Source organism: Oncorhynchus mykiss, chromosome 13, assembly GCF_013265735.2.
Source record: "Oncorhynchus mykiss isolate Arlee chromosome 13, USDA_OmykA_1.1, whole genome shotgun sequence".
Taxonomy (NCBI): Eukaryota; Metazoa; Chordata; class Actinopteri; order Salmoniformes; family Salmonidae; genus Oncorhynchus; species Oncorhynchus mykiss.
In genome coordinates, this window is record NC_048577.1 from 60,192,626 (window position 1) to 60,207,374 (window position 14,749).

The 14,749-nt window shown below is 40.4% G+C and overlaps 1 protein-coding gene across 1 annotated transcript; it reads right to left on the reverse strand.

Annotated features, from left to right (window-relative positions):
- Window positions 1–286: 286 nt before the first annotated feature.
- On the reverse strand, window positions 287–4,095 carry LOC118938340 (cytochrome P450 2K1-like). The gene is made up of 2 exons (XM_036941781.1): window positions 3,985–4,095; window positions 287–492 (listed from the first exon to the last, which is right to left on the reverse strand). The coding sequence occupies exons 1-2, from the start codon at window positions 4,090–4,092 to the stop codon at window positions 340–342; spliced, it is 261 nt and encodes an 86-aa protein (XP_036797676.1). The 5' UTR covers window positions 4,093–4,095; the 3' UTR covers window positions 287–339.
- Window positions 4,096–14,749: the final 10,654 nt, after the last annotated feature.

A 14,749-nucleotide genomic window follows, 5' to 3' on the forward strand; every position in this document is an offset into this window, starting at 1 on the left:
TCTGGAGTCCATGCTCCAACGAATTGAGGCTGTTCTGAGGAAGATGTTAGTCAGTTAACGTTTAACCTTCATTAACCAAGCCATCCTTATCTAGTTTCATAATATATTATTCAATCTGGCTCTTTGCCAATGTTTACATGTAATACCATGAGTGCTTTACTGTTTCATGTCTGTGTGTCACAGGTGGCACATTAATTGGGGAGGACGAGCTCATAGTAATGGCTGGAATTGAACACATGGTTTCCATATTTTTGATACCACGCCATTCCAGCCGTTATGAGCCATCCTCCCCTCAGCAGCCTCCTGTGGTGTGTGTGCGTGCATGCGTTTGTGTTTATATCAATCCTTACCCTGTATATGGGGGTACTTGGCCATTAGCAGCAGACCCCAGCACAGGGTTGTCCCGGTGGTGTCGGTACCAGCAGAAAACAGATTACCAACACTAAATACCAGGTTGTCGTCATGGTAGAAAGAATCCATATCGCCAGATTCCTAACAGAAACAGACCCTCAGATGACATGAGTTATGTACAGTTAGTCTTTCCTCAACTCTTAGCCAAGAGAAACTGGCATGCATAGTATTGATATTAGCCCTCTGATTACAATGAAAAGATAAATGTGTCATGCTGTTCTGGGCAGATTAAGTTGCCCCTTCTTTTCACTGGACAATAATTAAGATAAGACCAAACTAGAGCTTGCTTTGTGGAAAGTGGTGCTTCTACACCTGCATTGTTTGCTGTTTTAGGCTGGGTTTATTTACAGCACTTTGAGATATCAGCTGATGTAAGAAGAGCTTTATAAATACATTTGATTGATTAAAAAAAGCAGAGCATCTACAGTATTTATCACGGACAAAAATAGAAAAGAGTAGAGGGCCAAGAGAGCTGCCATGCAGTACACCACACTTTACATGTTTAACATTAGAGAAGCTTCCATTAAAGAAACCCCCCTTGGGTTCTATTAGATAGATTGCCATATTGTGGATTCAGAGCTGGAGGTTGAAAAGCCATAACACATAGGATTTTTCAACACGTTATGGTCACTAATATTAAAGGCTGCACCGAAATCTTTTTATTATACATTTCTTTAAACCAATCATCAGTCATCTGTGCCAGTGCATGTTCAGTGGCCTTCTCTATAAACATTCTGAAAGTCTTAATTTGTTTACAGAGAAATAGCATTGTATTTGGTCAAACACCATTTTTTACAACAGTTTACTAAATGCTGGCAGTAAGATGATAGGTTGGCTGTTAGAACCAGGCCTGAGGACAAACACTTCTCTAGGCTCAGATTAAAGGCATGACAGTTGTCAATGCCAGGAGGTTTGTCATTACTGATCAACAATAATTTCTTCACCTCACCTTCAGCCAGTCAAATGTGCAGCCAGACTTATTAGCCACTCCTTTTGCCCCATATCTATCAACAATACAGTTATTAAATTCTTCATCAATCCACGGAGCCAGTTTCTTAAAAAGGTACATATTTATCAATAACTAGAAGAAGCAATTTCATAAATGCATCAAGTGTAGCGTCTGGATGCTCCTTATTAATCACATCAGACCAACAAATATTTTTTAACATCATCCACATAAGAGTCACAGCAAAATGTTTTTTTTTTTTAAATCTTAAAACTGCATTATTGATTAAGGGCTTGTAAGTACGTCTTTCACTCTAAGGTCTACACCGGTTGTATTCGGCATGTGACAAATACAATTTCATTTGAATTGAAAATCGTTTGTATGATCTCATACACTATTTTAGTCCCATCTTTTATTATTATTAACCATGACCGCTTACCCCGGCCAAACCCTAACAATGCTGGCCCAATTGTACGTCGCCCTATGGGACTCCAATCAAGGCCAGTTGTGAATCAGCCTGGTATCGAACCAGGGTCTGTAGTGACGCCTCTAGCACTGAGATGCAATGCCTTAGACCTCTGCGCCACTCAGGAGCCCCCATCAAGAATTTCACACACATGATCTGGATACTGACCGTTAGAACTTGGTGGCCTATAGGAGCTACACTAAAATAGGCTTTAGAGGAGGCAGGTGAACCTGCAACCACAACACTTCAATAACACAAGATCCTCTCTAAGCATTACAGGGATATGGCTCTGAATATGTACAGCAACAACTCCCCCATACGCATTCCTGTGTCTTCTGTAGATGTTATATCATTGGATTGCTAATGATGTATCCAATGAATTATTGACATGAGTCTCATAAATGGCTAATATATATCTGATGTTAGCAAGTTATTAATTATATTAACCTTATTTCTAAGGCTACGGTAGCGTCCCACCTGGCCAACATCCGGTGAAATTGCAGAGTGCGAAATTCAAACTACAGTCTTATAAATATTTAACTTTCATAAAATCACAAGTGTAATACATCAAAATAAAGCTTAACTTCTTGTTAATCCAGCCGCTGTGTCAGATTTCAAAAAGGCTTTGCGGCAAAAGCACACCATGCGATTATCTGAGGACAGCGCCCCGCATACAAACACATGAAAAACATATTTCAACCAGGCAGGTGCGACACGAAAGTCAGAAATAGCGATGTAAAAAATGCCTTACCTTTGATGATCTTCTTCCCAGTCACATCACAAATGGTCCCTTAGTTCGATAATGTCCTTTATATCCATAAAAACTCAGTTTGGCTGTCGCGCTTCAGTCAATAATCCACCCAGTTTCCCTCCATCAAAATGCATCCCAAACATTACTAATAAACTTTTCCAAACAAGTCAAACAACGTTTATAATCAAACCTTAGGTACCCTAATACGTAAATAAACTAACATTTAAGACGGAGAATCGTTATTGTCTTTACCGGAGAAAAATACCAAAGAAGGCACACTTTTCACACGCTTGGAAACACTACAGCCAAATGGGAGCCACCTAGAAAAACTACAATTTCTGGATAATTTTTCAAAAAACCCAGCATGAAACTCTTTCTAAAGACTGTTGACATCTAGTGGAAGCCCTAGGAACTGCAATCTGGGAGGACTTATAATAAAAAGTTATTTCCATTGAAAATAGTGGTAGGCTGAATTTTTTGGGGGGATGGTTTGTCCTCGGGGTTTCGCCTGCCATATAAGTTCTGTATACACAGACGTAATTTGAACAGTTTTAGAAACTTTAGAGTGTTTTCTATCCAAATGTACCTATAAAATGATATGCATATCCTAGATTCTGGGCCTGAGTAACAGGCAGTTAGTTTACCTTGGGCTTTTCATCCGGACGTAAAAATACTGCTCACTACCCAAGAGAGGTTAATATGGGCTATTTGTTTGCCATTTCCTGTGTAGCTTATCAGAGATAGACATAATATGGAAAATGACAAAAAAGCAAACAAAACAGATAATCAACACATTCTTTTAAATCAGCTTGAGGAACTGTTTTAGTGTTTGAGTCTGAGTTTACATGTGATTCTACTGATACAGAGAACTAGTTAGATCCTCCCTCAGCTGGCATTCAGTCAAACTGGTTGAATCAACATTTTCCACATCATTTTAATTAAATTATGTTGAATCAACGTCAAATAGATGTTGAATTGACTTCTGTGCCCAGTGGGATGTTAGTGTTGGACAACTCAAGTTAGTTGTGTTTTTCAGCAGTAAAGTGAACCACAAGGTGGTGTAATAAGTATTATAAACCCAGCAGTTTGGTTCCTGGATACTGATTGTCCGGATGTCTTGGTAACTTAGACAATATACCACAGGTGTGATACAAAATTATTAATTTACTGTTCTAAATATGTTGGTATCAAGTTTATAACACCAGCAAGGCACCTCAGGGTTTTGTGGAATATGGCCAATATACAAGGGCTGTGTACAGGCACTGCACTTAGCTGTGGTAAATTGATCTTATACCACACCCCCTCTGACCTTATTGATTAATTATACTCTGTATAGTCATACTGAGCAATATTAATGCAACACTTTGTTATGAATGAGTGAGATGCAGATTCTGCATGAAGTCTTCATACCTCCAGGGTTTGCTTTCGGACGAGGAACGAGTCCACAAAGCCTCTACACATGTGAGGGTTCAGAGTCTCCTTCAGGCCCCTCACCAGCTCTATCACCTCCATCTTCATATCAGCAATATTCTTTTTCAGACGTGTCAGGTTGTTTATCCACGGACCCAACCAGGGAAACATGTTGTACATCTACACAAAGATTCAGGTAGAATACACATAAAACAATATTATATTAATTATAACATAACACCACAACTATGATTAGATTATTAAATACACATATGAATAAATATGTAATTATTAGTTGTGAGCACCAATAGTGATATTCAATATTATTTGATATCGTTATGAGCAAGGCATATTGTAATGTCGGTTTATTATTTTTTACTTTTCTGTAAAAAGAACACAATTTATAACATACTTTTCCTGCATACACAAAACTCTAACAGACCTCACAGGCTCTCAATTTAGCATATTTCATTAATTGCCTGTTGATGGTCCTATAATATAGGCCTCCCAACTAGCCAGTTTGAATAGAATATTATAATATCAGAATATTCACGCCTGGCCCAACGGACAATCTGCTAACAGTTGTCTGAACTTCAAAGAGCCATGGAAGTGAACAGAAAAGTGAACATACAGTTGCAATATATTTTATACAAACCACTACGATATGGAATCACAAAAATGGTACCGATAGTGATATAATTTTCTATATAAATCGGTGCCCATCACTAGTTATTTGTCACGCTCTGACCTTTGATATCTCTGTTTTATTTTGGTTAGGTCAGGGTGTGAATGTTTGTTTTGGGAGGTCTAGGTTTATGTAAGTCTATGGTGGCCTGAATTGGTACTCAATAAGAGGCAGCTGTTTATCGTTGTCTCTGATTGGGGATCATATTTAGGTTGACATTTTCCCTTTTGGTTTTGTGGGTTCTTGTTCTATGTTTAGTTGCCTGGCTGCACTATCCATATTAGCTTCACGTATCGTTTTGTTAGTTTGTTCAGTGTTCCATTCTTTAATAAAGAAGACTGTACGCTTAACACGCTGCGCCTTGGTCTCCTCCTTACAACGACCGTGACATTATTATATATAAAAAAAATATTTTAAAAAATAACCTTTATTTAACCAGGTAGGTAAGTTGAGAACAAGTTATTATTTACAATTGTGACCTGGCTAAGATAAAGCAAAGCAGTTTGACACATATACAAAAACACAGAGTTACACATGGAGTAAAACAAACATACAGTAGAAAAATAGGTCTATATACAATGTGAGCAAATCAGGTGAGATCAGGGAGGTAAAGGCAAAAAAAAGGCCATGGTTGTGAAGTAAATACAATATAGCAAGTAAAACACTGAAATGGTAGATTTGCAGTGGAAGAATGTGCAAAGTAGTGATAGAAATAATGGGTGCAAAGGAGCAAAATAAATAAATAAATACAGTAGGGGGAGAGGTAGTTGTTTGGGCTAAATTATAGATGGGCTATGTACAGGTGCAGTAATCTGTGAGCTGCTCTGACAGATGGTGCTGAAAGCTAGTGAGGGAGATAAGTGTTTCCAGTTTGTGATTTTTGAAGTTCATTCCAGTCATTGGCAGCAGAGAACTGGAAGGAGAGGCGGCCAAAGTAAGAAATGGTTTTGTGGGTGACCAGAGAGATATACCTGCTGGAGCGCGTGCTACAGGTGGGTGCTGCTATGGTGACCAGCGAGCTGAGATAAGGGGTGACTTTACCTAGCATGGTCTTGTAGATGACCTGGAGCCAGTGGGTTTGGCGACGAGTATGAAGCGAGGGCCAGCCAACAAGAGCGTACAGGTCGCAGTGGTGGATAGTATATGGGGCTTTGGTGACAAAACGGATGCCACTGTGATAGACTGCATCCAATTTATTGAGTAGGGTATTGGAGACTATTTTGTAAATGACATAGCCGAATTCGAGGATCGGTAGGATGGTCATTTTTACAAGGGTATGTATGGCAGCATGAGTGAAGGATGCTTTGTTGCTAAATAGGAAGCCAATTCTAGATTTAACTTTGGATTGGAGATGTTTGATGTGAGTCTGGAAGGAGAGTTTACAGTCTAACCAGACACCTAGGTATTTGTAGTTGTCCACATATTCTAAGTCAGAACCGTCCAGAGTAGTGATGTTGGATGGGCGGGCAGGTGCAGGCAGCGATCGGTTGAAGAGCATGCATTAAGTTTTACTTGTATTTAAGAGCAATTGGAGGCAACGGAAGGAGAGTTGTATGGCATTGAAGCTCGTCTGGAGGGTTGTTAACAGTGTCCAAAGAAGGGCCAGAAGTATACAGAATGGTGTCGTCTGCGTAGAGGTGGATCGGAGACTCACCAGCAGCAAGAGCGACATCATTGACGTATAGAGAAGTGAGTAGGTCCAAGAATTGAACCCTGTGGCACCCCCATACAGATTGGCAGAGGCCCAGACAACACTGATTTGACACACTGAACTTTATCAGAGAAGTAGTTGGTGAACCAGGCGAGGCAATAATTTGAGAAACCAAGGCTATAGCGTCTGCCGATGAGGATGTGGTGATTGACAGAGTTGAAAGCCTTGGCCAGGTCAATGAATACGGCTGCACAGTATTGTTTCTTATAGATGGCGGTTAAGATATTGTTTAGGACCTTGAGCGTGGCTGAGGTGCACTCATGACCAGCTCTGAAACCAGATTGCATAGCGGAGAAGGTATGGTGGGATTCGAAATGGTCGGTAATCTGTTTGTTGACTTGGCTTTCGAAGACCTTTTGCGATCCTCAAAAGGTTCTACAGCTGCAACATTGAGAGCATCCTGACCGGTTGCATCACTGCCTGGTACGGCAATTGCTCGGCCTCCAACCGCAAGGCACTTCAGAGGGTAGTGCGTACGGCCCAGTACGTCACTGGGGCAAAGCTGCCTGCCATCCAGGACCTCTACACCAGGCGGTGTCAGAGGAAGGCCCTAAAAATTGTCAAAGACCCCAGCCATCCCAGTCATAGACTGTTCTCTCTACTACCGCATGGCAAGCGGTACGGGAGTGCCAAGTCTAGGACAAAAAGGCTTCTCAACAGTTTTTACCCCCAAGCCATAAGACTCCTGAACAGGTAACCAAATGATTACCCGGACTATTTGCATTGTGTGACCCCCCCCCCCCTACTCTCTGTTTATCTTATATGCATAGTCACTAACTATACATTCATGTACATACTACCTAAATTGGCCAGACCAACCAGTACTCCCGTACATTGGCTAACCGGGCTATCTGCATTGTGTCCCACCACCCACCAACCCCTCTTTTTACGCTTCTGCTGTTCATCATATATGCACAGTCACTTTAACGATACCTACATGTACATACTACCTCAATAAGCCTGACTAACAGGTGTCTGTATATAGCCTTGCTACTCTTTTTTCAAATGTCTTTCTACTGTTGTTTTATTTCTTTACTTACACACACACACCTTTTTTGGCATCATTGGTTAGAGCCTGTTGACCAGTGCTGTTGACCGGGGTAGGGGTAGCCAGGTGGAAAGCATGGCCAGCCATAGAAAAATGCTTATTGAAAATCTCAATTATAGCTGTTCGATGCTAATGCAGAACGCCATAGGATGTTTTTGTGTTGGTTAAGGGCAGTCAGGTCTGGAGAGAACCAAGGGCTATATCTGTTCCTGGTTTTAAATTTCATGAATGGGGCATGCTCATTTACCTCTTGGATCTACCCATCCAGGATCCGGGAGAATTGTCATCAACTGACACTAGGTAGCATAACGCAACGGACAAAAAAATCTTACTAGAAAATATTCATATTCAAGAAATCACAAGTGAAATATATTCAAACACAGCTTAGCCTTTTGTTAATCACCCTGTCATCTCAGATTTTGAAAATATGCTTTACAGCCAAAGCAAGACAAGCATGTGTAAGTTTATCGATAGCATAGCATTATGCCTAGCTAGCAGCAGGCAATCTGTTCACGAAAATCAGAAAAGCAATCAAATTAAATCGTTTACCTTTGATGAGCTTCGGATGTTTTCACTCACGAGACTCCCAGTTAGATAGCAAATGTTCCTTTTTTCCAGAAATGTTTTTTTTGTAGCCAAAAATAGCTCCGTTAGTTCTTCACGTTTGGCTGAGAAAACGACCGGAAATTACGGTCACGACAATGCCGAAAAATATTCCAAATTAGTTCCATAATATCGACAGAAACATGGCAAACGTTGTTTATAATCAATCCCCAAGGTGTTTTTCAAATATCTATTCGATAATATTGTTGGATTCTGTATTTTACATTATAGCCATTAGCATATATATATGATTAAATATTATCTGATGTTGGTTGTGTGAGGTGTCTGCATTTGTGCACTGGAGCATCATTATGAGATTAAACAACTGCTTGCTACTTGCCTGTTTGTGTGTGACAAGAACTGAGTAACATGGTGTGACCTGCATGCTGCAAAACTGTAGATAACAGCCCAGCAGATGCTTTGTCCTTGTGTTTGTATGTAACAATATTGAGCACATGGTGTGACTTGCTGTATCTTACAAAGTTGTGATAGGGAGGGGTGGTCATCACGAGGTTTAACTGAGATGGAAAAATACTGAACAACACAATAGCAGGAACTGAGCAACTGTTATAACTAGGCTGCGATACCAGAACAGTAAGGATCTATACATCGAAGGAGGGAAGACTCCAAGAAGCGCCAAGAGGCGGGGACCCGCCTGAGCGCCTGCGATAGGCTGGGCAAGTTTAAACCACGCCCAATTTCTACTGTGTCCTTCACAGTATAAGAACACTGTTTACATACATCTTGTCAGTTCTCTGTTCTGCCCTGCGTGGCATTACAGTGAGCCCGTATATACGAAAGTTGCATTTGCCATTTATTAGTTAGCTAATAAAAAATACATAGTATAAAATTGGTGACTCATTGTTATATTTACCCTGATACCAGATTCGAATTTACGCAACTAACAATATATCAACCCGGACAGACCTTTTTTCAGTAAGACCCGGGTGGAAAAATGGCTACCTCTGTGTTTTGCGCGAGAAATACACAAAGAGCCATCAGGTGGACACTGACGCAATGTTGTTGACCACGCTCATTTTTCAAAATAAAATCCTGAAACTATGTCTTGTGATACTAGACACATTAAGGAAGCCATAGAAAAGGGAATCTCGTTGATATCCCATTCACTGCTCAATAGGGAAGCATAGGAAGGGACTCTTATTTAGAAACCGCTGCATTCCTGATTGGATTTTTCTCATTCTTTTGCCTGCAATATCAGTTCTGTTAAACTCAGACAATATCTTTACAGTTTTGGAAACTTGAGTGTTTTCTATCCTAAACTGTCAATTATATGCATATTCTATTTTCTGGTCCTGAAAAATAGCCCGTTTACTTTGGGAACGTTATTTCCCCCCCCCCCAAAAAATGACCCCTAGATTCAACAAACCTGTTACGGCTGCTGTCCCCGTACAGGGACCAACATCAGGGGAAATTTCAGAGTGACAAATAAAAATACAATTTCGTGACATTAAACATTCTTGAAAATGCAAGTGTCTTACACCCTTCAAAAGATTAGAATCTTGGTAATCAAACTACGTTTTCCAATTTAAAATAGCTATTACAGAGAACAAATCCCATGCTTTTGTTTGAGAAGAGCAATCAAGAACAGAAACATTTTCCGCCATGACAGTTTTTAGACTTTCACATCTGAAGGTAAAATTATGACTTACATTCTGATATCTTGCTCTTATTTCTCTTCCTGAGTATCCCATTGATCAAATGAAGTGCCGTTTTCTTTGATAAAATCCATTTTTATAGCCTAAATCTAAACATTTTGTAAACTATTTGTGCCGGGAATTCCATTTTTTTACGGAGCATTCGGCGTGATTCGCCCATGTAAACAATCGTTTATATAGTCATGGTGGGTTTCAGTGCATTCCTCTGGATGTTCGCAACACAGTCAAACAACTTTGTTTTTTTTGCAGGGAGAATTGACGAAGTGAGCTGATTTGAAGACAACGATAAATGACTACCTGACGCACCAATCATTTTAGCGAAGCTTCATTGATTGACTATATTTCTGCCCAATGACCACTGATCTTCTTGAAATCTAGCTGGGTAGATAGCCAATGAGCTGAGGTAAACGCCAGCATGTAATGGTTTGGGGTTGGACCACAATTCCTTGGTTGTAATCGCACGCGCAGGAAACGATCAGAGGGGTTGCTGTAAGGCTTTTTAAGTTTCAACAATTTCATTGAAGATATCCTGGCGAATACTTCATGTAAAGCGAAGTCAAACTCTAAAGTAAAAGTGAAACTGAGAATTTTTTAAATATTTTTTTTTGCAATGAAATGTGTAGTTTGTTTTTGTGTGTGTGTGTGTTGGTTTGTTTGGGTGTGTGTGCACACACATACAGACACACACACACACACACACAACAATGGCCGGAGTTGAATGGAACACCTTAGTGACTGTTCCCTCTGCTCTATACAATCAATACATATCTGTATATTTTATGTGATGATAAAAGGCTCATACAATACAAATATTTTTTAAATGTTTTCTTTCACAGTGATAGCGACTCCGACTGGGAGCCCCCGGTGCCAAGCTGCCCGCTGTACCTCTGCCCCCAGTGGTGTTCATATGCCACAGTTCATTACTGCAGGCATGACTGTGCCTCAGAGCCAAAAGGGCACAGCATGGAGGTGTCGTTGTGTTCTGTGTCGCATGAAATGCACCACTTGTTCAGTTTGCCTCTGCTTTACATCAGAAAGAGACTGCTATGGGACATGGCACAGGCAGCAAAATATTATGACGAGGACTTCCAAGATGTATGTACTGTTTTTTTTTTTATATTTATTTTCTCATATTTACATTTTTTTTTTGTGTGTGTGTGTTAGAATTGCTTTTTGATTTGTATATAGTTATTTGCACTGCTGTATATAGTTATAGGTCATTTCACCAATTCGGCCACTTGGGTACATTTGGGCAACTTGTGTGGGACACCTGGGTGACTTCATGCTAAATGTCATGTAGCTCACCCATTCCTGAAGTTATCAGTCTCACACTTTGCACACCTACAGTTGCCCTCTTGTGTTATCCATCAAAATGATCTCCAGCATCCTATCTGACTGTGTGGCTATTCTAATACATGTGAAAGATGATACTACAACAATAAAAAACAGAAAACGTATGCTCTTTCTTTCTCTTTTCTTCCACCAGATATACTGTGTTATATTCTCCTACATTCAATTAACATTTCCACAAACTTCAGAATGTTTCCATTCAAATGATACCAAGAATGTGCAAATCCTTGCCTCTGGGGCTGAGCTACAGGCAGTTAGATTTGGGTCTTCAGGCGGAAATTGAGAACAAAGGGTTGCAGCTGATGGTGAGGAAGGCATTTTGAAAATATAACCAGGCATCCTCTACTGACGGGATGAGATCAATATCCTTCCAGGATACCACGGCCAGGTCTATTAGATATGCCTGCTCGCTGAAGGTTTAATTACAATGATATAATTAATTGTACAAAATATTTGATCAATTCAGCAGACGCTCTTATCCAGAGCGATTCACAGTTAGTGCGTTCATCTTAAGATAGCTTGGTGGGACAATCACATGTCACAGACATAGTAAGTGCACTTTTCTCAAAGTAGTTATGAGCAAAGTCAGAGCTAGAAACCTGTTGTTGAGCAACTTTTTTGGGGGGGGTGGGGGCGAGGGTTTTATTTTAAGATACTTTTTGAGGAGACGGAGTTTCAGGTGCTTTCGGAAGATGGGCAGGGTCTCTGCTGTCCTAGCTTCAGGGGAAGCTGGATCCACCATTGGTGTGCCAGGACAAAGAGCTTGGACTGGGCTATGAGGATTTTATTTTATATGTTATACATCATGAATATTGTATATAATGATTTATAAGCAGCATAGTAATGGGTTATAAACGGTACAATAATGGTTTATAATAAGTTTACTGGCACATCAAGTGCATATGCCAAATGATCTCTGCATCCTTTCTGGTCATGATCATCTGTAACTATTTTAGACATTTATATTATTTGCAGAGGATTAGAGTAAGAACATTTGATGAATTGTGGAAATAGTCTGATCTCTGCATTCACCATTTTAGCATGAACTCTGCATTCACCATTCTAGTCTCAAAATGTCAGAAATGAGTGGTATTATTAAAAATGAACTTCAGCTATTGGATCTGTCACGCCCTGGCCTTAGTATTCTGTGTTTTCTTTATTATGTTGGTTAGGCCAGGGTGTGACATGGGTGATTTATGTGTCTTGTTTTGTCTAAGGGTTTTGTAGTCTATGGGGTTGTGTTCAGTGGAGTGTTCTAGGTAAGTCTATGGTTGCCTGGAGTGGTTCTCAATCAGAGGCAGGTGTTTATCGTTGTCTCTGATTGGGAACCATATTTAGGCAGCCATATTCTTTAGGTATCTTCTGGGTGATTGTTCCTCTCTCTGTGTTTTGCACCAGTTAAGACTGTTTTGGTTTTTTTCCACGTTTTCTTATTTTGTATAGTGTCCACGGTTTCATCTTTCATGAAAGATGTTTAGAAATAATCACGCTGCATTTTGGTCCTCCTCTCCTTCCCAGGAAGAAAACCGTTACAGGATCACTTTCAAGCAATCAGAGGACAGCCTAATTCAAACAGTATTTGGCAACATAGTGGTTGGGTTTAGGACAACAATCAGTTTCTGCGAGGGCACTGATTGGACCAGACATTTTCTGGCTTATTCCAAACGCCAATCTATTGGATAAAGGGCAGGCTGATACATGCATTAAAACAAATTGGTGAATGCAGCAATCAGACTTGCTCCACCAGGCTAGAATAAGACTCAACAGATTTGGAAATGAAATGCATTACATTCATCTCAAAGTGTCTGAAATTGATTGTGTAGCTCAATAAAGTTTATTTAAAGTAACTTAGGTGAAAATCTCACTTTTAAAAGTTCATAATTTGTTAATTTATACCCACAATGTTGTTGACTCATCCTATGCTCATATGTGGCCAACACATACATTGGAGAACAAACACATGGATTACTGTTTAGCTTGTTCATAGACTGCTTACAGATTAAGGAAATCAATAAGACAGGTTGTAATTTGGGTGAACTATCCCTTTAATAATAGGACATAGCCAGCATAAGAGTAAAATGTCATTACCATGTCCTTGGTTGAAATCATAGAACACAGGCATGATGTCCCTGTCCCCAAAGTCCTCTGCCTGGTTGACCAGCGCCTGCTTGACCGTCTTGTATCCTGCCAGAACAACCACTTTCTTGGATCCAAAGTGAACCGTGAAGATGGAACCATATTTCTTGGAGAGCTGGACAGAAAGTATACATGAAAGTACACCATAGACTCAGTTATGTCTCGTAATATTATATGACTAAGCACATAACTGGACATCCTATACAACTTGTTTAACATGTTTCAGTCAAGAAATAGAGTGAAGACAGTGGATTACAGTTGGTCAGGCTTTGGTTCAAATACCAGTCAATGTAATTGAATTACTTACAAACAATTAGTATTTAGACAAGGTTAATTGGAAATACATTTGGAAAGTATTGGTGTCAAGCTCTCGCTCCCATCGTCACTGTACTACTAACCACTTGTCCTGGCAACCCATCATTATGCACACCTGGCAACCATCATTACGCACACCTGGCAACCCATCATTATGCACACCTGGCAACCCATCATTATGCACACCTGGCAACCATCATTACGCACACCTGGCAACCATCATTACGCACACCTGCGACTCATCGTCAGTCACACCTGGACTTCATTACTCCCTTGATTACTTACCCTTTATATAGCTCTCTTCTGTTATCTGTCATCAGATAGTATTGTTTATGTTTCCATGTCAGAAGTCTGGTCATGTCATTAACTGCACCGGTCATTAACTGCACCTATGTTACAAGTGACATGTATTTACAACTACTTGTTGTTTTATTTGATGTAGTTGTTTTTGGCTGTGTATTACAAAATACTCAAACACAAAAATGTCAAATACTTAAGTATACGATGTACTTGAACCCAGGTCTGTTATAACAAGATCCCTGAAGGGATATTCCAAGGGTACATCTCGGGCACCGAAGACGTGGATGTTGATTATGGCAGCCCCCCGCACCTCCGATTCAGAAGGGTTGTGTTAAATGCGGAAGACACATTTCAGTTGAATGAGTTCAGTTCTACAAATGACCAGGTATCCCCCTTTACTTTCAATATTCTAAAGTGACCTCATCTCTTTCCTTGCAACACATTGGTCACTGTCACAAAGTATTTTGTCCATAGCCTGGTTCCCAACAAAAAGACATCTGGGACCAGGCTACTTGGGTAGGACCCCTCCTGTCTCAGCCTCCAGTATTTATGCTGCAGTAGTTTATGTGTCGGGGGGCTAGGGTCAGTTTGTTATATCTGGAGTACTTCTCCTGTCCTATTCGGTGTCCTGTGTGAATCTAAGTGTGCGTTCTCTAATTCTCTCCTTCTCTCTTTCTCTCTCTCGGAGGACCTGAGCCCTAGGACCATGCCCCAGGACTACCTGACATGATGACTCCTTGCTGTCCCCAGTCCACCTGGCTGTGCTGCTGCTCCAGTTTCAACTGTTCTGCCTTATTATTATTCGACCATGCTGATCATTTATGAACATTTGAACATCTTGGCCATGTTCTGTTATAATCTCCACCCGGCACAGCCAGAAGAGGACTGGCCATCCCACATATGCTCTCTCTAATTCTCTCTTTCTTTCTCTCTCTCGGAGG

Excerpts from the sequence above, each read along its gene's own strand:
- LOC118938340 (XM_036941781.1), bottom strand. The coding sequence starts at position 4,092 with ATGAAGATGGAGGTGATAGAGCTGGTGAGGGGCCTGAAGGAGACTCTG. Across the intron at positions 493-3,984 it reads TCCGAAAGCAAACCCTGGAG|GAATCTGGCGATATGGATTC; the intron begins GTATGAAGACTT and ends TGTTTCTGTTAG.